At 31.5% G+C, this 26,765-nt stretch overlaps 1 protein-coding gene across 1 annotated transcript; it reads right to left on the bottom strand.

Moving 5' to 3' along the window:
• Positions 1 to 1,236: 1,236 nt before the first annotated feature.
• Positions 1,237 to 26,260, bottom strand: LOC111691905 (transmembrane and coiled-coil domain-containing protein 5A-like). Its single transcript, XM_023455415.1, has 2 exons — positions 26,100 to 26,260; positions 1,237 to 1,474 (listed from the first exon to the last, which is right to left on the bottom strand). The coding sequence occupies exons 1-2, from the start codon at positions 26,258 to 26,260 to the stop codon at positions 1,237 to 1,239; spliced, it is 399 nt and encodes a 132-aa protein (XP_023311183.1).
• Between the last annotated feature and the right edge of the window lie 505 nt (positions 26,261 to 26,765).

Raw genomic sequence — 26,765 nt, forward strand, 5'->3', positions numbered from 1 at the left:
CGAGAGTGGGGTAAAAATTTTTCTTATGAAGAATAAATGAAGAATAGCTTAATTAGGAATTTTAAATAGATGTCAATTTTATGTGTCTCATTTATGTTAGGTACCTAAGTATATTATATAGTTTATTTAATTACTTCAATCGCAAAGCATTAAATCATTTGTAAAGAGTTTTCTACACAATTATCAATTACTTTAACTGATAAAGCACATAAAATGCATAAAGTACCTTTTAAAGTCTTGCTAGGGTAGATCATGAAGTACTACGAGCATTTTGCTTTATTTTTAAATATTCCAATGGATTTTGTACCACTTGATATTTAACAATATTATTAAAATCTAGACATATTAACAGAGATTTTGTTCATTTTATGTTTCTACTCATTGAAACCTTTCATGGCGTCATTACAATGTCAATCTAATAATTTTTCATTAACTGGTTATGAAATATTTAATTTGTTGTATATTTTTGCGCCATACTGTAACTTTAACAGTGTATAGCAAATAGGCAACCAGCAATACATTTTTATAGATGTTATTACACAGTTTGTCGAAATATGAATCAATGCACAAATAACAGACTTTCCCCGANATCACAATTAATAACTATTTTATTTATATCATTTATAAATTCTTCATCATCATTTACCATTTAATTATAATTATCATTATTTATTTCATTATATTCATTTTCATTATTACTTATATCATTTACATTCATTCTCCTACATTTAATCTTTCCTACAATCTCTACACTAGCTAAAATTATATTTTCCTGCTCCTTTTCTAAATTTTCAAAATTTATCCAATGATCATACAATTTAATTTTATTTTGTTCATAATCTATTACTAATTTATGTTATGATAACTGATCTGTACCTATTACTATCTCATGTTCTAAATATGGGACTATCAATAATTGTAATGTTACCTGAATGTCCTTTATTTCAACAGTTATGTTTAGCATTTTGTTTGATGTATATAATTTTTTATTATTTGCTCCTACTAAAGTTATTTGTGGTATCTTTATGATATTGTTACTGAAATTTGGAAAATTTTTACATAGATTTTCACTTATTAGTGACATTTCTGATCCACTATCTATTAAAGCAAGTTTAATAAAATTTTGATATTTCAGTTTTATAAATACTGATTTTAATTGTTCATTTTGTTTTAGGATGCTGTCCTCTCTATTATCTAGATGTATAAATTCTTTTGGATGTTCTAGTATACAAATATTCATGTTTCCACTTGGTTTGCTGCGTACTTCTGTTTCAAATCTTGCATCTCTTTTTCTAAACTTTCCTTTATTCGTAACCATTGTCTCTTTTGTTCTTCATTTCCTTCTTCTGGGCTTCTTTTATTTAAATTTTCTTCCACCTTATTAATTTTTTCTTGATTGTTCTTTATTTGCCTATCAATCCTTTCAATTTCTTGAACAATAACATTATCTCGTTCTTGTATCTTCTCTTCTATACTATTGCATACATTAACATTTTCTTGTATTTNGAACTTCAAATTACTTTCTGTTGTAAATTACTGTTGAATAAGTGGCATCGTATTTTACTAATTTTTTCTTTACACCAAAAAGTAATTTTAGTTTCAAATTTATAACAAATCTGCTTTAGAAGGGGGGGGGTAAAGTCGGTTATTTATGCATTAATTCATATTTAGACAAACTATGTAATAAAATCTAAAAAATGTATTGCTGGTTGCCTATTTGCTGTAGAACACTCTTAAAAATTCCAACAGAACTGATTTTATGGTCAACGTTCCAATTCTTAAATACAATCGATTTTTGAACTAAATTTCACAAAAAAAACATCTTAAATGAAGAAAAGGTACTTTAAGAAAAACTGACGGAAGATACAATTTAGCAAATGACATTTCGTTCAACATTTGGCAATGATGTGAGACCTATGTTGAATTTCATATAAATTGTTCGTTCAACCTGTATTGTGTAATTGTTGAAATAGATTCTGGTAACAAAATAAACCAACTCATGCAGAAGGATCTCACACCGAGTCATACAATTTTATGTTTCTTTGAAGCATGTACATGCTTGCGAACGAGTATTTACCTGGCTCAAAAATTAATTATGAACATCATGAAAGAGGTAAATAGTAGTATAACCTGAAAAGGGAATTAACATAATTAAAAAGATACGAAACTCCAAGCAACGGTACATTGCGGAGTGAAAAGGAAATGTTCCCTGTTTATGAGTTAAACAAGATCATTGCGCCGATTCTATTATCTTCGTTCTACTGCAAAAATCTCCACAAAAGCTATACAACATTATTTTAAGCTCCACAAATGTTTAACTGAATTTAGAACTTTCTTCATTATGCTCTAACAAACAAGAACATACATAAAATAAAATCATATGTAAAGAACCTAATATCCATACATGGTATTACACTTAATTTTAGCCACTATTGGAATATCAGAAATTGTAACCTATACAAAGTTAATCAAATTAGTAAAAGGATTGTCATATAAGAGTATATCCCAAGATTGTGACCCGAAGTAGGAAAACCTTTTATTTGTAAAACTGTAAAAGTATGGCGGATATTTTAAAAACTGTTAGATACTATTTCCTTGATTTTCCTTTACGTGTGTTATATTTAGACATCGGAGACTTTATGGCGACAATCAAGTAAATAAACAGTAATAATCTATATTATGCTAGTAAGCGGCAATACCAGAAATATAGGGTGTAAGAAGTTTGACTGCCATTACTTCAGCACGTGATAGAGTATTCATAAATGAACAAAAAAGTTGCATGTTACAGGGGCATAAGATTAACAGTTTTCAAAATACAGCGAGTATTAATATTGGGGAGTTTCATCACAACGCACAGTGGTCGGAAATCCGAAAAAGCTGGACAAAAGTCCAAAAAGACTTGCATCATCAAAAGTGGAGACTTTATGTTTCAGGTAGCTAAAGCCGAATTTGCAGTCAAAAATCTCAAATTCAAGATGGCTGATACAAAATGGCCGATATATCACGTTAATTTATTGAATCTAATTGAAATTTCGAGTGCCTCTGGTATTGAGGTCGCGTAAAACGCATGTAAGATTGAAGTTTGAGGTTTTTGAGGTAATTAATTATTATTAATAAAGTACGAAAGGTAAATATCTGCGATATAAGGCATGTATTTGGAATGAATTCGTCATTTCGAACGAAATAATTTCTAAATACTATTGAAGCTTATTCTTGTTATAAAGCTTATTCTAATTATTTAGCTAATTCTAATACACATGAGTCATTCGCATCGTCATCACCTGTCACATAATCGTCAGAGCATGAAAATATTATCCATAGCTTCGGTTGAAAAGCTTTTCTCATTTTCATCTATCTTGCACCTTTTTAAAAAGGTTGATCTAAAATGATGATTTGCGTTTCTAAATTCTCTTGGAAAAATCGAAAAATTTATTTTTTCATTCACGTAATTTTACTGGTGCCTGATCCTGTCGAAAATGATAAATTATGAATTAAAAGATCATAGATAATAAGTTCATCTATAATTTTCTTCATTTTATTTTCGTATTCTTCTCAGCAAATCCTTTCATTTGATACCCATATCATAGGGGTGCACAAAAAATAATCCCATCCGCCATCTTTGGGAGTCCGCCATATTGGATTTAGGCACACGAAAAGGGTGCATGTTCATAAAAAAAAACAATTTGAATTAGAAACGCTCGTTTGGAACGCGAAGAGAAACTAAAACGCTAGCTGTTGTATAACTAAGGCCTCTTACAATAGTAAATCGGTCGTACATGGAGGCACAAAAAATGACTCAGAACCCTAATCCGGAAAAATCCGGTGGATTTTTCTTTTGATATATAAAATTGACACTCCTGTCCGCATTTTCCAACTTTCGATAGTGCAGGATCTCTTGGGATCACAACTATTTCGATAATTTACGATTGATGTGATTTGAAATCGATGGAAATTGCAAGACGTTTTTATTAAAACAATAAAAACATGCAACTTTCGAAAAATGAGGTTCTAAATGAGCAAATGTATTCTACTTAACTCCAGGAACACCCTCTCTATTGCACACAACGATTCGTACTCTAGTAAAAATTTGTACGTATTTTCAATTCACCGCTTTTCGAGAGGTCAGTGGCAAGTGAAATATGTTAATGTGTCGCAGCATACTTCCGATAGTTGGTGTGGTCTATACACATGGGCCAGCTCTCTGTCACTTTAAAGAACTACGCAATGACTCCTTCTCTAGCATATTCTGAAGTATTAACGCAAACCAACGACTTCGAAATTTCGACTTTTGTCCAGCTTTTTCGGAATTCCGATCACTGTGCAACGTGACAACAGCGCATAACCTGCTGATCCACACCACGTGTACACGCGGCAGACTTGTCCTACGGAAAAAATGTAAACAGCTATTATTGTGAAACATTTAGTAAATTTCAAGACAAACTTGTTTTCCAGTTTTTAAATAAATAAAACGAAATGGACCGATTTTGTACTACGAAGATGGTGCTGTGCTTAAATTTTAGTTCAAATTATAATAATTATAAATCTCTTAAAACAGGAATTTAACTTTTAATCAAATAAATAAAATATGTAATTAAAGTACCCAAAGATTCACGTCATCCAAATAATCATACGTATTAAAAATAATTTAGGTACTTAACAAAAAGCAAGATTCAGTAATTTTTAAATGCACAAGTACAAAACAAACTACAAGATTTGCTAAAAATGTCTACCACCATTTTCGATGCAAGCACGACATCTTCGAAATCAATTTTCGCGCACTCGCTGGAAAACACCACAAGAAAAGGAAATAGTGGTACTCAAAAAATACTCCGACACGGTCGAATCCAGATACCAACTGAATTGCATATTGGTGGTTGGACACCTTATTACCTCGTGTTAATAAACCGCCGCGCGGTTGTCACATTGCTCTATATGAATTTTATCGAATTTTAAATTTATTACAACGCTAATTATTTTTTAGAATTAAGCATAAAGAAGTTCAGAAAAGTGATAAACATTATATTTTATGGTATTCTATGCACGCAGCTATGTCAATATTCCTTAATTAATTGAACTTTTGTACATGAAGTTGGAGATTTTGTTTATTTTAATGTATTCTATCAGCAGGCGGTCGATAGCCGCATGTCAGTACTTAAATCGATGTGTGCTATCTGCCCGGGTTTCGAATCCCGCGGCCGGTAGACCGTAGATTAGCTATGCTTCTACGGAGGATTGGCACCCTCTGTGCAGGTATGGTAGGGTGGAAGAATGTTGGCTTGGGTCAATGTGAGGAATTGACACCGGTTGGCATTTGACCACCCCCCTAATTAATGAGGTTTTCCAGGTTTCCCTCATTCCTGCACTGAATGGTGGTTAGGGCCTACCAACATAAGTNACCTAAAAGCCCAAGAAATGCTCTTTTCAATGATACCAAATTTATCCAAATCCATTAAGCCGTTTCGAAGTTACAGGCATTTATTTAAAACAACATTCAAATACCCCCCACCACTTTATTTCGAAAGATAGAGAAAAATTGTTTTTACAAAAAATATTCGACTTTAAGTTAACATTAAAACGCAAATACTTTTTTGTTACATTCATTGGGGAAAATCGCGAGAAACGTAACTTTATGTAATTCAAGATGGTGGAAACGCCCACTGACGGCCATCTTGGAAACTTGAAAATAATTTCCAGCATTTTCCCTTGCCCACTTTACCTATAAAATTTATTTGCCCACCCTGTACATTATACAAAAATTAGCAAACACAAATTTAAAACTTGAGAAAGAAGGGATTAATTAAAAATTCAGTGGTAGATGAAAATTAATTGAATGTTTGGTTTATATTTAAAGTCGCTTGTGAATAGTTCAACTATGTAAAATACAGTTTTTTTTTTAATTAATTACACTTAACTACATTTAAGCATAAATAACAAAGAATTTAATTAAATATACGCTAATTGACAATATAACATTTTTTCTAAAAAATCCCGTCAAATTAAGTTAAACAATATTTTACGTTACTAGAAATCTAGGTATACAAAATACATCCAACCTCACAGATTCCTAAATGGTGATATTACCGGAAATAACTACTCTATAATGTCCCAACTTGTATTGGACTGTATCCCCAATAAACAGTAAACAGCTAATAAATAATTATCCAAAATAAACACTTAAAATGATATGTCTAAATATAATTAATACAAAAACACATACCCTATGTAATGAGTTTTTAAAAGAATGTAATCGTTCAAAGAAGTACCTTTTATTTTCGATCTCTCATCACCTTTGGCAAAAAACGTAAAAGACAACTGCCACATAAATATTTTTGGTTCCACATTTTACTAGGGATTGTTGCCTCAGGCATTTTCCCTTATATGGAAATAATAAATATTAATATACCAAAATTATATCTTAGAAAAAACTGATATTTTGAAAAGACAGTGTCGACAATTCCAAGTGAAATGTGGTTGTGGAACTAAAAATATTTCTTTATATATCTGTTTTTTACGTGATTAGTCTTTATCAAAGGTGATGAGAGAACAAAAATATAAAATATTTCTTTAAATGACTGTAGTATTTAATATTTTCAGTCTATAGGGACTGCGTACTTTATCAGCGAAAGGTCGTTTTTTACCATTTGCCGTGTTCGACATTGTTAGGATATTAAAACACCAAAGAAACGCGAAGCTAATAACTGCCGTTATAACCGGTTCCGTACGTGGCGCTGTAGCTAAAGGCTGACGCGACAGCTATGATCATCCGACCGAGTTCCGAACTCAATTTATTGCCACTAGTTGTTTACTGGTTATTGAGGGTGTTATTCAATAGTGGCTGGGTCATATAGAGTAGTTGATTTCAGCAAAATCAGCATTTAGTAATCTTTACTGGAAGGTTGGATATCTTTTGCATACCTAGTAGAATTGTGGTATCAAAGAAGGTTGTTTGACTTCATTTAATAGGATTTTTTAGAAAAAAGTTTTTATGAATTTGTTTGAATGAGCTCAAAGGTAAACAAATTTACAGCTGTAAATAATTTAAGTCGCAGAATTGTAAATTCAAGTGTTGCATTTTGTCCTTGATTATTTAGTAGTGGATAATAATGCTTTTAGTTCTTCCTTAATCCTTGTTTTTGCTCTCAAAGTTATGCTTTTGCTTAAAATGCATCCAGTTTTAATAAATAATGTAAATTTTTCATATCATTCAGTTGCGTTTGTGATAGTGAACTATCGGCTACATACATAGAAATATTAAACACACTAAACATAACAATTGGATCATAATAAAAATGTTTATATTTATTAGTTTGCTAGGCATACTTAGAACAAGACATTTTTAAAATTCTTGAGATGTAGGGAACCACATGAACGCCTAAAAGACGATAGACGTCGAAGTGAGAATCTGTACTTATTATGTAAGGAAATTTAGTAAAGTAAATAAAGAATAATTGTGTGTTTTATATACAGTTTAATATAAAAGTATGCGTTTGTACAGCCTGAGATTAAATAAAAGTCTCCTTTAGAGCCAAGTAATAAATTTACACTTCAGTTCTCCCTTTATCTAAGTTAGAAAGTATTCTTCTAAAGTTTTTGTTTTCCTTAGTTACGCTTAAAATATTCATAATAAGGGCAAGATTCTTTTATTACCTAAGGGGCTTTTAACACATTGCTGAAGAAGTTCCCTTTTTAAAATTTTGTTAAAGTTTAATTGTCAAATTCTGTTGATTTATTATTGCACAGTACTTAAGTATCCTTTTATAAAAAAAATACTAATATCTATGGTTAGCTAGATTAACTAACAAAATGTAGTGGGTATAAGGTAATGCACATATTGATAATAAAAGTAGAGATTCTTTTAATAAATTTATATCCTAAAACGGGTTAGTTTTTGGAATACACAGTCATAACATTTTTGAAAAATATACCGGGTGATTCAATTTGATATTCGCGGCCTCGTATCTCTTTTATTTTAACAAATTGCTATAACAAACCCCATATATTTTTAAATCGCCGCTCAAACTCTATCAAATAGCATTATTAGATCGTCTCCAAGGTAACAATTGTCAAAATTGCTGTAGTCAACTGTTTTTGTTCAAATGGCACACTATACAGGGTGGTCCGAATTTTATGCAGGAAACTTCGAGGGTAGATAGATCTCTTTAAAACAATATGTGTTTGCCTTATAAACATAGGTCTGGAACGGCCACGTTTTAGAGATACAGGGTGTTGAGGTTTTAAAAAAAATATATATTTTGTTTATATAGCACACTACCTCACAGGTGGTGTAGAAGGGAGTGTAAATAATTTTGTTGATGTGCTTACAAATTGCACTTACTTTTAAACATAAACAAATATTCTTGTAATATTATCGTTAGAAGTGTCTGCCACAGGGGGATTGTATTGGTATAAATAACTTGAGAACGGCGAATCTTTGGGAAAAAAATAAAGTTAAATTTTTTACGTATTTTGTGCATTAAAATTTAAATCAGTTACAATGTCATGAAAAAAATGCAGTGGCTTAGGTTTTTTTGTAAAAAAGGGGGTGACCCCTGTCCAGTTCTATTATATTCTATATAAGGCCTACTATCATACATTATATGTACCAAATTTTATTGAGATCGGTTAATAGATTCCGGAGATATAAACAAAAAATCAATTTTTTTGACAACTGCAACACCCTGTATCTCTAAAACGGTGCCGTTCCAGACCTATGTTTGTAAGGCAAACACATATTATTTTAAAGAGATCTATCTGCCCTCGAAGTTTCCTGCATAAAATTCGCACCACCCTGTATATTTTTTCATCAATTCTGGAAGATATTTTTTTTGCGTTCAGCTATATAAGAAAGTCTATAGTTTCATTAAAAATATTGCTAGAAAAACTGCAAAAATGATAATCCTTATTGTCAGTAGCTTTATTCTTAAAAATGATAACCAGCTGCGCAAACAACTGAATTTTGACGTTTCTAAATAACGAGTTGTTAAAATAATTGACATTTTGATAGAAAAACTAGATATGATTTAATTTATGGAGAGCGTCGGAAGAACGCTAAAGTAGCCAGGTATTTATACCAACATCGTTTTCAGATAAAATTTTCGGAGAGTTAGCCAGGAATTAAGCGGCAGATAGAAGTTTTCAAAATAAAAGAAGAGTTTTTAAATCCAGAAAGGCAAGAGATGAAGAACATTCGATAAAGATGTTAAATGGCCTTCCATATCTCCGGATTTTACTCCTATAGATTCCTTTCTTTGGCCTTATCTAATTGATATTGACGACCTTAAAAACAGAATAAGAGTAGAATGTCGGAGATTAAACGAAGAAACACTAGAATGTGTTTGTAGAGAGGTAGTGATAAACAGACCTATTCTATGTTTGGAAGCAAATGGAGGTCATTTTGAACATTTGAAATAAGTGTTGTTTTAAATTGTTATATTATTAACGTATTAAATATAAAATATGTTGCTTTAAAAAATATAATAGCTTGCTTCCGCAGCTGGCTATAATTTTTCAGAATAAAGGTACGAAAAGTAAGGTTCATCCTTTTTTGCTGTTTTTATAGCAATATTTTTAATGAAACTATAAACTTCCATACATAGCTGAACGCAGAAAGAAAATATCTTCCTGAATTGATAAAAAATACATAGTGTGCCAATTGAACAAAAACAGTTGACTATAGCAATTTTGACATATGTTGTCAGGGAGACGATCTAATAATGTCATTTGATAGAGTTTGAACGGCGATTTAAAAATATATAACGTTTGTTATAGCTATTTGTTAAAATAAAAGAGATGCAGGGCCGCGAATACCAAACTGAATCACCCGGTATACACAAATATTTCGAAAAATGTTTTAAGTAAGTTAATGCAATTTTGAATTCTGATACCTAAGCGAAAGTAAAAATTCTCTCATTTATAGAGTTAACAAGGTGTAGATTTGCGTAAACGAAACGTTACTTTGTGATAGAATACTTTAAAATTAGAAAAAAAGTTCGCGTAAACATAGGTTTTAGCTTCGTTTTCGAGATAAAGTATTGAAATTAAAAAAAATCATATTTTTAACTGATGATATTGCGAGAAACAATTACACGTGGGTTGCACACTCCGACAAGCAATGAATTATGTCAGCAGTATCTAATAAAAGCTATGGCTATTTGTCAGAGGAACCCACCAAACATACCGGTTTCAGAAATATTAACCCTCATTAGCATGACAGGTGAGACAGGTATTTTATAGAACCAAAGACTTGGACGTAGATTGTTGAAACTTGGAATAATAATAAATTAGTGGAAAAATTTCGCTATGTTTTCACACTTTGTCAACCTATGGTGAAGATGCTGGGAGATACCGTAATTGAGAACATCAGAAATTCGACGCTACTAAATATTGTGGAAATTGGATATATACATTTACCTAATTTCTATTGTTTATTAAAAAAGAAACAGCCATTTTTTAATAGTTATGTTTTTTTACAAAAACAAATTTCATGAAATTTTTGTTAGAATTTTTTTTTAAATACCTATACTTAATGTAGGTAATTATGTAAAATAAAAAAATCATTGGAATAGGAACATTATGTTTTATAAGGAATAATAACTAGGCTTAGTGCACGTGCAGAGTCTAACAGAGCCGGCGCGGGGTTGGTAGCCTTCACAGCTGACTCGCGTTTTGAACTGTTCAGTTATTTACGGAACCTTGTAGTAGTTGATGCCACATCGATACTTTTCTTGGGAGGAAAAGTGACGTAAAATGCCAAAAGAGAAAAGAAATAGACGGGAAGTATTTCAAATTTGGTTTGACAGTGATCCCGAAGGTTACTAAAAAATTTTTTTAGAGGTCGCTCAAGATTTTTAAAAATTTCCATAATCGTTATTTTATCATTTTCTAGGTTGACAAAAATCTCGATTCTAAACATTTCAAATCGATATTTTAATTTCTAATGGTCAATCATAATTATTTTAACTTTCAAAGTAGTGTACCTAAAATGTTTTCGAGCGACCTCTAAAAATAAATATCAACGAACTAATAATTTTTTTTATTGAATTTGGTGAACAAACGAATAGAAATAAATCACGAGACACTTAAAAAATTTCTCGAAGCAAAATTTACTACCGCTAGTCAAATATTTATAATTTTTTAATTCTTTAAAATTTAAGTATCTCGTGATTTATTTCTATTCTTTTGTTCAGCAAATTCAATAAAAAAAATATTAGTTCGTTGATATTTATTTTTTAGGGTCGCTCGAAAACATTTTGAAAGTAAAAATAATTATGAGTGACCTTTAGAAATTAAAATATCGATGGGAAATTTTCAGAATCGAGGTTTTTTTCAACCTAGAAAATGATAAAATAACGATAAAAATAATTTTAAAAAAATCAAAATTTTTTTGAGCTGATTTTTTGAGGAGGCTCTGAAAACATGATAAACTAACAAATTTTCACAAGAAACACGAAAAAAAGTATTCGTTTTTTTTTTTGGGCCACCCTAGTACCTAAACATATTAATATTTTCATTTGTAATCTGACTACGGCCCTGTTAAACTCCGCACCACACTAAGCTTAATAATAACCCTCTAAAATTTGCGAAAAATAAAACTGAAACTTTATCTGAGAAATTTAAAATCTTTGTGGGATAATAGTATATGAAACTATAATTTGGCGCTCCTTATTACTCCATCAATAAGTACAATGAAAGCAGGACTAGAGTCGCACTACGAGAAACAAAGTTTTAACTAATGACATTGTAGGAAACAACTACTCTGCGACGTGGTATTATTAACATTAAAACCTAGGCATTGTGTAGCATTGGCCACTTCAAATATAACACTTTGTAAGTTATATTTCACTCACACTCAAACTATACCGTAAGACAGGCATCAAAACAACTAGATCATTTGTCAATAGTTTCATCTACGACATATTAATGATAACTAAAAACTCCAAACCCGGTATATGTCTGGGAGTATAACAGACGAATTATCTTAACTGTTTACTAGATATGGCACGCTGGTGGAGACTTTAGTCGCAGAGTACTAGTTGTTCCCCACAATATCATTAGCTATAAACAGTATACTTATCGTACTATATACATTAAAATTTTAAAATACCCAGCAACCAAGAGATTGTTTATGACTACTGTGTGTCTAGTGTCAATATTTGTGATTGATAAAATTATATTGAGGTTGTTCAACCATATAAAGATACCAGTTTCTTTAGAAAAATCTAATATAGAGACAATTTTTATTCCATGTGTTATCATAACAATTTTATTGGCTCAAATTATTATAAGAGAATTATTTTGTATACAGGGTGTTAGGAAATAAGTGCGACAAATTTCAGGGGGTGATTCTACATGCGAAAATAATGGCAGTTTGCTTATAAACGTATGTCCGCAAATGATTCGTTTTCCGAGATACGGGGTGTCAAAGTTGTTCTTAAAATCTGACGATTTAATTTACTGCTCTGAAACCGGTCGAGATGTGCAAATTAAATGGTAGGTTTTAAGAGGTAGTTATTGCGCATTTTTTGACACGCAATTCAGAATTTTATCATTGGCGCGCGTACGGGTAATAATCTCAATTTTTTTAAGGAAAAAAATGTTACGCCACTGAGATATTACAAATTAAAAATCATTTTTAAATTCCTCGTTCAATTTGTGACAAAAAATCTCTCTTGCCTTTTCTTCGTATGGGGCGCCGTTTTGATGCAAAAAATAAAACATCTTAACGCGTATTTTTTATTTCTTTAATACATTATCAAGAACTATCTATTACATAAAACCAGAACATACATTACCATACATTAAACCAAAACAATAACAGAAAATAACATTAATAAAATTTTGAAAAGGCGCAAAGCTACAACAAATCTTCAAAGTGACCTCCCTCAGACGTGACATACTGTAAGATTCAACTCTTCGCCTCATTGATTGTCGTATTCGCGCAAATAGTCCTGGTATATTTCTCATTGTCTCACAGCCGACTATAATTCGATTCCTCAGGTCATCAACATTTTCAACGGGAGTGGAATAAACTAATGACTTAAGAAAACCCAAATGCAAAAATCAAGAGGATTTAAATCCGGCGATCGAGCAGGCCAATGTTCCGTACCTCCTCTACCTATCCAACGTTTGGATATACTGTGTCTAAGTGATTACGTACATTAATGCTAAAATGGGCTGGTGCACCATCATGCATGTACCATAGGTGTTGTCTCAGCTGTAGATGAATATCTTCAAGAAGAACAGGTAACTCTTCCTGTAGGAAATTAAGATAAGATTCGCCTATTAGTCGTTGTGGGAGGAAATATGGACCGATTAAATGATCATCAATTACCCCAAGCCATACATTTACGGAAAACTGATGCTAAAAATGAGATTCCATGGGGGTTTTCTCAGCCCATAAGTGATTGTTATGGAAATTTCGTATACACTGTCGTCCAAAAATAGCCTCGTCAGTAAACAAAACGGCATTTAAATAATTAGGAATTTGAGCGATTTGTTGATTAATCCATTGGAAAAAAATAGGTGCGGAAAAAAGTCTCTAGGTAGTAGAGCTTGCACACGTTCAATATGAAACGGATACAATTGCTGTTCTTTAAGAATTTTAAATACAGTGAAGTTGCTTACATTCAATATGTTGGCAATTTTTCGAGTACTTGTTTCAGGTGACTCCGCAATTAACTCGAGAACTGCTTCTTCTAGTTGCACAGTTCGTACTTCTCGAGGGCGCGCACAGTCAACCGTTTGTTTTTTAAATGAACCATTTTCGCGCAAACGTTGATGAAGACGAGCAAATATTGTGTGATGAGGTACCCTTCGTCCTGGATACAACTCAGCATACAATCGTCGAGCTTGCCGACCATTTCCATTACTTCGACCATAGACAAAATCCATGTCTGACAATTCCGCATTTGTAAAATTGTCCATTCTTTTCGATAAAAGAAAAATTAATTACTTATTAACACTAATGTTATACCAAACTAAAAGCTTAATAAATTAATAATGAGGAAACGCTAATTTGACATTTCTTAAAAATATTCGTATTTAACAGACAAATGTTGACAATAGCCTACTAGGTAATGTGTTAAAGAAATAAAAAATACGCGTTAAGATGTTTTATTTTTTTGCATCAAAACGGCGCCTCATACGAAGAAATGGCAAGAGAGATTTTTTGTTACAAATTGGACGAGGAATTCAAAAATGATTTTAATTTGTAATATCTCAGTGGCGTACCATTTTTTTCTTAAAAAAAATTGAGATTATTACCCGTACGCGCGCCAATGATGAACATAAAATTCTTAATTGCATGTCAAAAAATGCGCAATAACTACCTCTTAAAGCCCATCAAATTTTATTTGCACATCTCGACCGGTTTCAGAGCAATAAATTAAATCGTCAGGTTTTAAGAAAAACTTTGACACCCCGTATCTCGGAAAACGAATCATTTGCTGACATACATTTATAAGCAAACTGCCATTATTTTCTCATGTAGAATCACCCCCTGAAATTTGTCGCACTTATTTACTAACACCCTGTATAATGATGCTTCAGATCCAAAGTATGCAAACTGCTTATTCTTATAGATATGATGTACATTCAATGTTCTTACATGTCTTTATATTTTTTCTTAAAATGAAATACTATATCTACAAAATGAGATGAAAATCATGAAATAACGCCAGATAATCCTCAACAAATCCCTAAACTTCAGTGGATATTCTTCGTTTGCCTTTACAAGAGAATACATAATAATACTGAAATATAAAAACGTTTCAATATGAAATAGGAGAGACTGGCTCCATGAAAAGTGAAACACGATGCACCTCATCATTTGTATGTTCCACTGCATTATATTGCGATTTATAATGTACCTTTCATTAGGTGTATCTTCTATACCAATTTTTAGATTCGAGGAGTTTAGTTCAGTTACCAATCATACGAGCCTCTACATATCATTTACATTCTACATCTACATCTACAATCTACATTTACGACATATACACGTCATCAATGAAATATACCATCTAATTCAGTTTAGACAAGACTTAGTTAAAACATGAAAATATGATGGAATAAATTAAAATCATTTTAATTGGGGACTATTGCTAAACTAACAAATTCAATGAAGTACTAGCTAATTAACGAAGCAAAATTGAATTAAAAGTAAACTGTAATTGATATCAATGATTAAAATATTTCAGGATGTGCAGTGACATATTTGTAGTGCAGATTCAATATCATTGACAAATTGCGTGATTTAATGCATATGGTTTTTTATTTTGATCTGTTAAAATTCAGAGCGTTCCAAAATAACACCTATAGTAGATATAGTTAACAATTTAACAATATGAGCCGTAGCAGAAAAACTTCCTATCTTTGATAGTATCAAGTGACTGTACGTAAGTGATAGTGACAATCATTTTCTGTTTTTACTTTTACTTAGTATTTTATAATAAAAAATGAATTTTATAATATTGAAACATGTGTGAAGCATAATGTTACGAAATTAATTAAGATAACATAATAGTACAAAAAAATATTATTTACGAAGGATTGCAAGTCTACATGATAAACTGGCATGTGTAACTTTTCAGCATAGACCACAGCATGAACAACCATTGTGCTTCAAATAACTGTATGAGTTGTCACAAAAATAATCCTCCATCTTTACAATAATGCGCGAGTTCATGAAGCGGTCCACCACAGTTGTATAGTTCAGATTTGGTTTCGTTTGATTTCTTTTTATTTGGAAATTTATGGCAACAACTCAGTGGTCTTCATGTTGCTGACGTCAGTTAAGTGAAAGGGTTTACTGATATCTCTTTTGAAGGCCAACAAGTGTTACTTTTTCTAATGGAATAGACTTTACGGGGTAAGCCCATTGAAGTTAAGGAACAGTTTAGGTTACTTTATTCTTTTTAAAAAACATTCCCAGCAGAGGCAGTCTGAAAAGACATTTTCGATATTCATATAATTTAATATGTACTTACATTTTATTGTTAATATTGAAATAATTTCACCGTTTCTCTTAAATAAACAATATTAACAATATATTTAATTATTAATTATTATTAAAAAGTATTTATTAAGAACCAAAACCACATTATGTTCCTAAACACCTAGAAATATATCTTCTACTCTAAGCAATTCATCTCACTTGTCATCATATATTATTTACTTAACAATTAACGACTAAGTCAAATATCAAATTTCTTTATTAAAAAATATTTTTCCTAGAACATTAACTAAACCAAAGAGATTTTATAAACTAAGCAATGTAGAGCTGTTGAGCGTTATTATAGAAGGAATTGATAGGCAAGTAAAGTGTACTAATCTGACACGTTGATACTAGGCTATCTGTTTTAATTAATGATCTTTTCTAGATTTTCCTCATTTACGCACTGAATAGTGGTTATAGAGATTATATGCCGAGATTACTAATGTCACTGCTGGCAACCCCTGGCTTTTCGCAAAATCGAAATACACTGTCCCTACCCTGCAGATGTCTCCGATTTTCACGCTAATCTTTGTACACAGATCTTACTGTAGAAATGATGTCGTCAAAGAGATATAGTGAACTTAAAATATTATTACAATTATTGATGTTAAATTTTGGAAATATACTTTAATTTAATTCGAATTTCGAATATTTAAGAAATGTTTTTTGAAATAAAGGTGTCCCAAAATAAGCGTTCATACAACAACCACAAATTCCAGAGGTAAAAGCAATTGAATGTCAAATGCTTCACTTAAACGTTACAGGCTGTTTAAAGTCTTACCTTCGAAACACGGGTTTTCATTAATATCTAAGAACCGACTTAAGGTATTCCTATAAAATTTGGTTCAAATTATAGGTAACAACACGGAGGAGTAAAATTATTTTTCAAACATTTCACTGCCTACATTAGTGACGGGGGGGATGTGTGATCTCCTTTTGTTGGAAATATTTTCCTCGGCTATGGATCTTTTAAGGAAATTGACTGAATTTCTAAATTACCTGTAGATTCCACACGAAAAGTGACACTCGTCAATTTCTCTTAAAATTGCTAGATTTTGAGTGAAAAAAGAAGATTCGGTTTGCAATTCCGAAAAAAAAAATTAAATATGGGCTCAAGATACCAAATTGATTGTTTGTCATAGTTTGTCGTTCCTGCAAGTGCCAGATATAATTTAGTTGAGACAGCTTGCTATACTTGAATGATCTAATTTATATTTTCAGCTCTAAAATCTTAATCATTTTGCGCATTTTATATTTCCCATTTAAGCATATATGGTGTTATTGCTCCCTGCTGGGATTCGTAAGAATATTTGAAAGAGACAACACTCTGCAAATCGAATTTAAATTCTTTATTTCTCATTTTTAGACATTTTTACTCAAATGACTCAATTTTTTAAACATTCATAACGTATTTGTTCCGGTGGGAAATACCAATTTGTATTGGACATTTCAATCCGCTATTTTGTATTTAAGAATTTCCGAATTAAAACCTTGTATTTGTGCATGATTATTTAGGTGAAAACTAGCCCAAATAGGGTTTTCTGATAAATATCGAGGTCATTGGTAAATTTTACTAATGGCATCTTGTTCTGCACCTCAAGAGATACTATAAAAATGATATATGTAGGTATTTGGACAAAATTTAGGAAAAATCAGTTTTGATCCTGTAGGAATGTGCTGATTCCAAATATAATAAATAAAGTCTCGTTTCAAAAAGGATATACAGGGTGTCCGTAAAGGTTATGTCAAAAATGAAGGGTTATACAGGGGAGCTCAAAATAGTTGTAGTCCTTCTTAATTTTTTTTTTCCTATCGGGCTTCGTTGTGGAATTATTCGCCATCAAACTATCAAAGAAAGAAGTTTGAAAACAAATTCCAATTAGGTATAACTTCTAAGTCGTTACCATGACAACAATGAAATTTGGGCAATTAAAGTAACTCATGGTAATGTTCATTTCCAAGTTTCAACTGATATTCAATATGCCTGGATTATAAAGGAGCAGACGAAATTATCCACTTAAATTTAGACGTCTTTGACAGCGTTGCCAAATTTGGCATTTTTCTTTTATAGTTCGATCCCTCTCTCACTTTGTTTAAAAAAAGGTAGCCGTACAAGATATCAGTCGATATATTGTACGACTTTTGAGAAAATCGAATTTTATTAACAGACATGTATCAAAAATGCGACATTAACATTTTTGTAAAAATCTTGATTTCTTTGGTAATTGAGATGACTGTCAACAAGTATGTATAATTAGCAATTAAATATTTGTCATAAATCATTTTGACGCCATTTGTTGATTCAAAATCATGGAGGATTTCAGCTATGAAGAATTTGCAGATATCCATTTAATGTACGAACCTGCAAGCTGTTTGGATTTACGTCAACCTCTTTCCAAATAGAATAGAATTTGCATAGTTGAAGTTACGAAAACCCCCATGCTATTATTCAGATAAAACACTAACAAAAATTTATCCCATCCATGCAAAAAATGCATGGAAATTGGAAACTACTTAGTGGGACTTACATATCTTTGATGACGCTTTAGATGGGGATAAATAACTACATTTACTGCAAGAACAACTTAACCCGTTATTGGAAGACATGCCTTTAAATATTTGAAATAACATGTGGCTTATGCCCCATTTTAGCAGGGCATTTAAATACCACATTTCCCGATCGATGGATCGATCGAGGTAGTCCTTTTCCGTGGCTGCCTCGGTGTCCCAATCTTAATTCTCTCGATTTTTCTCTTTGGGGCCATCTTAAAAGGCTTGTTCATCAAACTCCTATAAATAGTAGGGAAGAACTATTAAATCGCGTAATTACATACGCCGACATCGTTAGAAATGATCACCACATGTTATTTTGAGTACAGTAGAGGTATTTGAGCAATTTCAGAAAATACATTAAAGTTCAATGTACACATATTGAACATTTTAATTAACAGTTCTATTTTTTCTTTTAATTCTATAGAAACCAAGATTTTATGTTAGTATCACATTTTTGATACAATAAATGTATGGTGTTAATAAAATTCGATTTTCTCAAAAACGGTACAAGGTACAGATTGATATATGGTATTCTTTTAACAAAGTGAGAAAGGAATCGAACTATGACAGAAAAATATCTAATTTGGCAACACTGTCAAAGATGTATAAATAGATCATTTTGTCTACTCCTGTATAATCAGGCATATTGAACATCGGTTTAAACTTGGAAATGAACATTACCATGAGTTACTTTAATTGCCCAAATTACACTGTTGTCATGGTAACGACTTTGAAGTTATAATTGAATTCGTTTTTCAAACTTCTTTCTTTGAAGGCAAAGGCCCTGTACACTCCTTCATTTTTGACATGACCTTTCCGGGCACCCTGTATATCCTTACTTTGACTTATCTGATAGCGTGGCTTATAAAACCAGTGCCTCATTTTTCTCAAAGAACAGAAAATGACTTTTAATTTTGCTTAATAATTTTTAATAATAACTGTAACACTGGTCTCGCCGATTTTAGATACACAACGATTTAACCTAATGCAGAAACTAACACCTAACTATTTAAAAATAAAGGAATATCCGGGAGTGCATTTTTCTGAATATAGATATTATATGATTAAATTCCCTTTCTATTTCTGAGGCTTTCTGAGGCTGAAAATGATCATGATATCACATAAACCTTGGTAGGAAATTATAAAATTAAACTGACTAGTGCAACGTATAGAATTCTTCTGCTTCTGTTTCTTAACAATACCTACATGTACCGTATCTGTAGTGTTTAGTAAGATTTAAGATATTTTAAATATCATTTTAATGAAAGCATAAGTAAATTCACAATGCGTTTCCTTAACATGTTGTCGACATAATGGAAAGAAAAAAATCAATTCCATTCTGTTGTACGGTTATTCGGTGCTTACCTTCTTTACATTCATATAATGTAGGTAACGAGATATTACTGGATGTTAATCTCATAATAATGAGTCTCTCGAGATGAATTTCTTCCTCTTTAGTGGCTGAAAATAGAGGTCTTAGTTTTATATTTACCTTTAAAACCCACTTCCCTGCTGAGGATTTTACAGGTTATTTAGAACTTGCTTTACTGAAATATGTAAGTAACTGAAAAATGTCTCATGTTTTTTTTTATGTAAATATATTATAGCAAATTATAAAAGGTAAAATTCACATTTTTTTTCTCGCAAATGAATACAAAATGAAATTCCTTCATACCTATTAAGTGATAAAGAAAATCAACTGAACTAAAGTAAATATTGGATTGGTTATACTGCGTTTATAGACTTGGAGATGATATTTGAAGAGAAAATAAACAGTGGTGCTAAAACTCGATCCGTAATAGTAATTTGCTGGACAAAATAGGAAGGATACATTTTCTGATGTTTACATCTTCTCCGTGAACTTTCAATGTGAGAAATTAAACGAAGTAGCTCTAGTTTAGCGTTACGCTTCGTGACTTTCTGAATGTCTTACTAAAAGTACGATTTCTCGTCTATAAAACGCCAGCTTTAAGGGAAAAGACTTAGCAACCGGAAATCCGGGTATTCCGATAAGTATATTAAAATTAAGGAGAGTTAATTGGGTCAAAATAAAAACTTTTTATTCTTACACTTTTTTCTCTAAAATGCATTCCTGAGCAATTACAAGCATTTTGATGCTCAAAATTGGTGAAAAATGGACGTCCACAAGTAGGCATTTTAGAAAAAGAGTGCAGGAACAAAAAGTTTTTATTTTGACTCAATTACTTCAAAATTTCCATTGATATTGATCTATTTTTTGAGGTTAGGAAAAAATCCTGACATTATGGAGCAGTTCTGATGGCTCCATCGCCTTAAGCGTAAATATACAAGGGATACCATACTTTGTTAAAAGGAATATAATTTTTTTTGTGGACCTGTATTATCATTTAATTAATTATAATATAATCATCGACATATATGTATAGAGAGATAGAAGAAACAACCTCATGCTAAGCGAATTTTCCAGATTCAAAGAGAGGAACACCTGCAACTTTACATTCCTCACAGTCTTAAATAAATCTGGAAGTTACAGTAACTCGGATAAAAGCGCCGTCGGATTGCTGGAATCGTGTACTTAATTATCAATTCAAATACACCATTAATCATCACGAAACATGAGACATCATAATTTTGCATTCCTCTCATCTCGTGTTTCATTAGTCTTATACTCAATACATTAATCTATAGTTAGGTTGGAAGGAGACCGTGTTTATTAATAACTGATCAATAAAATTCATAAATCTCCTATAAAAATAAGAGTATGTTTTCTGTATATTTAAATTCTAAAACTTGTGATAACAAAATTTGATACATTATGAATGGTAATTTTTTTTAACAGGCCTAATTGCAGGTCATAGCAAATGTGCAAAATAAGCCTATTCCTTATTTTCTACATTAGGGGTTGTCGTTTTTGATATTACCGCATTTGATCCTTCTGTACACAATCACAATGAAAATTTTAACTGGAATTACTTCAAAACTGTTCTTTTTTACCACAGGAAGCTCGTAAATATAACATACAAAGTAGATTGAATTATATGCGTCTCTTTATGTTTGCCTGTACGTGAGAATGATATTTTGTCGGTAGGATCAAGGATTATAATTTTGTTTGAAATTTTATATAATTCCATAACATGCTGTATTGCTGTAATCACAAAACAGTTCCATCCAGTAATGGAAAATTCTAATATGGTGTAAATAAGAAAAATAAGTTGAGTATTACATAGGTATTCGAAAATAGCAGGCGTATAAATTTTCCTTTAAAAAAATTGCATTCAGCCTATGGCTTTTATTCTAAGGTATCAAATTTTAGCTTCGTATTATATGGTGTAATATTTTTTAAATCTGATTTTTCAATAACGATAATATTGATTTGTGTATGATGTTCTACGGGTATTTATTCTTCACATATTCGTTTCGTCTATACAGTGTGAACCAATTTGGTGATGCATGTACTGGTATCTTGGAAAATATAAGATATAAAAAAATGGTTAAATGAGGAAAGTTTTAGCCAGTTATGTTGCTAAATAAAATAAAATAAACCGTTAAACTTATTTTATATTTTTACTAAAAATGGAACACAAAAATTCCAGATTCAGAAAAGTTCCTAAGTAAGTCAGTGACTCCTTAGAAGTACAACAAAAAACAATTAAGGGTAGTAATTTTCAAATTCATTTGAGGATCGCATATGATTAAAAATATCGGACTATCGGTCGATAGCCGCACGGTTTAAGGCGTCAGTACTTAAATCGTGTGAAAATTCTGCACGGGTTCGCATCCCGTGGCTGGTAGACCGTAGATTAGCTATGATTGTACGGAGGATTGACACCGTCTGTGCAGGTATGGTAGGGTGGAAGAATTTTGGCTTAGGTCAATGTGAGAGATTGACAGCGGTTGGCATTTGACCACCCCTCTAATTAATGAGTTTTTCCCGGTTTCCCTCATTCCTGCACTGAAGGGTTAGGGCCTACCAACATAAGTCGTTCCTGGGCGAAAATGCGGCCTGCTTAATAATAATATGCCGCCTCCTCTCCCGCACAAGTCTTCGACTTATGGGCTAATTCTCGTAGTTAGAATGAGGAGTAGATATTATTATCATTATTATTATCATTATTATTATCATTATCATTATCATTATCATTATCATTATCATTATCATTATCATTATCATTATCATTATCATTATCATTATCATTATCATTATTATTATNCTGTCTGACCGTTTATATGTGTATATATGTGTGTATATATGTATATGAATATGTATATATGTGTATATATATATAATGTATTATAAGTCTCGATCCATTCTATGTATGTAAAATTGTATTTTTAACATTTTAACTTGTTTGTTTGAAATCTACTTTTTATGTAATTTTCTGTAAATCAAATTTTATCTACCTGTGACGTTTCGTACCCTGTATGGCATACACGAAATAAAGTTATTATTATTATTATTATTATTATATTATCCAAACATTTGATTCAGTATAGATTAAAAACCAGGGGAGGGGACAACTTAATTTTCTGGATGTCTTGGTAACTACAAGTCAGCGGCATAGTATCTCATCGCCTATACTGATAGATACCTATGAGCAAACTCTACAGTGAAACACCTCACTTAGTTTTAAAGGTATTTACCTGTGGCGTTATAAAAAATTAAATATCAAGCGGGTCATCAACCCTAGACGTTCTCAAAAAGGTGACAAACCAGACCAAGATCAGGAGGCAGCGTGTTTATAATGTAACAGACGGTATTGTCTAGGTATTGCAGAGAAAGGATGTAGGTACAATGTACATCCCTCTTATAGAATGTATTATTAGATATATTATTATTGTATGGGTATGATAAAGATTATTACAAGAAGGAAAGAAAATGAAAGGATCTTTAGACTCAACCAGTCTCAGAAATCAGCCACAGAATAACATGCGCTAAATTAAGGTATTACAGTTAGTTATAAACGAAGACACCGAGATATACTTGCTAACTACAGAGATTTACAATCTGTACTAATGTCATTAGCAATGCAAGTGAACTCTGCAAGGAGCCGCCACTACAGACGCCGATGGTGAAGAATAACGAGTTGCAGATGCCACTATGGAACTTCTCAGAGAAGGAACCTCTTCTTCGTAGTGGTTTTAGAAACAACAATAAAAACAGAAATCAGAAACAGACAGTTTCTGATAGCGGATTTGCCCCCACAAAACCTAGTCCTAAAATAAAAAGGGCAGGCCAAAGATTCTTAGCTAAAACTAAGGAAGAGTAGTTTAAATATGTAATTGGCGGTGATCAGGTACGTAGACTATGACATAACAATCCTACAAACAATGGTTCTCTAACCATAAGCTCGAGCTTTAAGACCACTATTTTTATTGTTGTTCTAATAAACTTTGAGAGTTTGCTTGTTGGTACTTATTTTGTTATTGATACGTATTTTTAATGATTTGTGTTAACTTAATCTGATCATATTTCCATAAAAATTATGCTGATATTTCTATGAAAAAAAAATTCAAATTTCAAACAATCTTAATTAGTTTTGTTATTTAAGATAAATCAAGTAGTGCAGAGTATACGTTTTTTCATGCTTGTTACGATGTTTACTTTGGGAGATATTTGATATTTTCCAAGATGCTACAATTTCCTTTTTTTTAATATCAAGTAACACCGAAAAGGTACTATTTAGGGCCAATATTTGTTTATCAAAGTAGGCATTAAATTCAAAGAAAAAAATATAAATAGAATATTATATGTATTTCAGTTGAAAACAAAAAGTTAGGTAACGCCTGGAACTGTGACGTGTCTATTATTAATATTTGCTGCAATTTCATATTACGCAGTTCAATGCACTTTACTGGTACATTCTAGGGAACACTCACCTGCAATATATTTATCTGTTTATCAGCAAATCTACTGCGAATATTACTCAGTATGAAGCTATTCATCAAAGGACACTGTTTCAAAGGAATTTGACGTAAGTCTGTGCGGTCCGATGTTCTCCATTTATCAGAAACTGCATCTATTCTCTGGCTGATGTTGCGAGAGAGTTCGCTTTTAAATGTTCTTTTCTTTAGATACTGATGATTTAGCAATAAATTGAGGTGTTCTTCTACGTTTAATCATATTACTTTTTAAATATATATCTCTGCAGATCAGTAACATTTAGATCCAGACTATTATACAAGATATTAATTACGTTGAAATTTTAAAATCAGTTATCCTAAAATATGTTTTAATACATTTGATGCAGAATGATGAGACAAACACTATTGATTTATTTAATTGAATTCGGATGTAATATTATGTTTTATTAATTTGAAGATTTTAAATCAATATTTTTAACGATACCGAGACACAAAAGTGTCGAATTAATACAAAGTTTGATATTAGATATATTTAAAATAGTCACTAGCAGGATGTTAATTATTATAATGGACTTAAATGCAAGATGTATATAGATTAGATAGTATAAGTTAAAATTTGTAATTGATGAAAATTCACGACAAAACGTCGAGACTGTCAAAGTTATAACTAAATTTGAATTTGCATATTCATATAACTATGTAAATGCACTCATATTGTACAATTATGTTACAAAGAACATTAATGAACAATGTTATAATACTAAAAACTAATACTATAAATTCTAGCATGAGTACATTTAATCATCATAGTGAAATTTTGACAAGCCGTTGACGTTAGATGAAGGTATTTCACATATATTTCCGATTCATGCAATAAAACTGATAATTAAATGAAGCATAATGTACCTGGAGCCAGAATATGTGTGGAATTAAACCTATACATTTGTAAAAACCTTTTTTGTAGCATATAAATCTTGACAGTTATTGTTCCGTTAAAATCTTGTAAATTGTTAGTTGTAAAAGTGCATCAAGACTGTACTTAAATCATATGTGCAGAATGTAAAAGACCCTGATAACTCCATAAAATATGTTTAAACTCCAACAAAAGGTCAATTTGTTGTATATACTTTAGAATGCTTGTCGGAGCGGAATACTCAAAAACTTTCTTTCGTTTATATCTGAAAAAGAACGAATAAAGACTGTGTAAAAGGTGTGTAATAGATAGTACTAAAAGCTAAAAAATATAATTAATTATATAGCTGAAAATGATAAGGTAGCTATAAATTGGCAAAACATACGAGATTGTAGCTTAGTAGACGAAACTTTAAAAGAAGTTTATAAATTTGTAAACACAGAATGGCCGAAAAAAGTTAAAGATGAATTATTGAAACCTTATTTCATTAATAGAAATTCCTTATCTATAATAGATGACTGTTTAATGTTTGGTTATAGAATAGTAGTACCTACTAAATTACAGGGTGAAATATTAAAGGAAATTCATCGATCACACTTGGGAATAGTTAAAATGAAAAATTTGGCACGTTCTTATGTGTGGTGGCTAGGTATAAATTCAGATATTGAAAATAATATTAAAGCTTGTCATGCTTGCATAAAAAAAAGAGTCCTCCTCGTCGTCGTCCGCTTGCATAAAAAAAANTTTCGTTCTTCCTCCAGCACATCCTGCTTTCCTATTAATCCTCCTTGCACTTGCCTTTTTACTTTTTCTATTTCTTGTGTATTTTTATTCATATTTCTTCCAATCTTCTCTATTTCATTTTCTTGTTTATTCATTTTATCTTCTATTTCTATTGTCTTTGTCACAATCGTTGCTACATCCTGGTCTATTCTTTCCACGTCCTTGTTAATGTCCATTTTCCATTATTGAAAATATTTTCTTATTTCTTCTCATATGCCTTGAATTTTTATATCTAGTAGCATTTCCATTTTTTTCATGTCTTCTTTTCGTCCTTTTTCTATTTTTTTTATATCTTCTTTTCTTCCTTGTCTGATTGTCTCTGTCATTTTTTTTCTGCCTTCATCTTGCCTTTTTCTGTCTTCCGCTTGTTTTTTTCTGTCTTCCTCTTGCTTTTTTTTTCCTCCGTTATCGTCCTCATCATTTCCTCCAACATACTTTTTATTCCTACGTCACTTCCTCCGCTATGCGTTTCTTGTTCTCCCATACTTTCCTGTTCTGATATTTCTTCACTGTCGTTTTCGCCAATCTGCTTTCCACTTCTTAAATCCATAATTCTCCTCCCGTTTTCTCGAAGAGCCCCACGTTTTCTCGAGCCCCACGTTTTCTCGAGCCCCACGTTTTCTCGAGCCCCACGTTTTCTCGAGCCCCACGTTTTCTCGAGCCCCACGCTTTCCCGAGCCC

This window comes from Anoplophora glabripennis, unplaced genomic scaffold (assembly GCF_000390285.2).
Source record: "Anoplophora glabripennis isolate ALB-LARVAE unplaced genomic scaffold, Agla_2.0 scaffold653, whole genome shotgun sequence".
In the NCBI taxonomy this organism is placed as follows: domain Eukaryota; kingdom Metazoa; phylum Arthropoda; class Insecta; order Coleoptera; family Cerambycidae; genus Anoplophora; species Anoplophora glabripennis.

Coding starts and splice junctions, on each gene's coding strand:
- LOC111691905 (XM_023455415.1), bottom strand. CDS start 26,260: ATGGACATTAACAAGGACGTGGAAAGAATAGACCAGGATGTAGCAACG. Junction 1,475..26,099: donor GAAATAGAAAAAGTAAAAAG/GCAAGTGCAAGG, acceptor TGTATGCAATAG/TATAGAAGAGAAGATACAAG.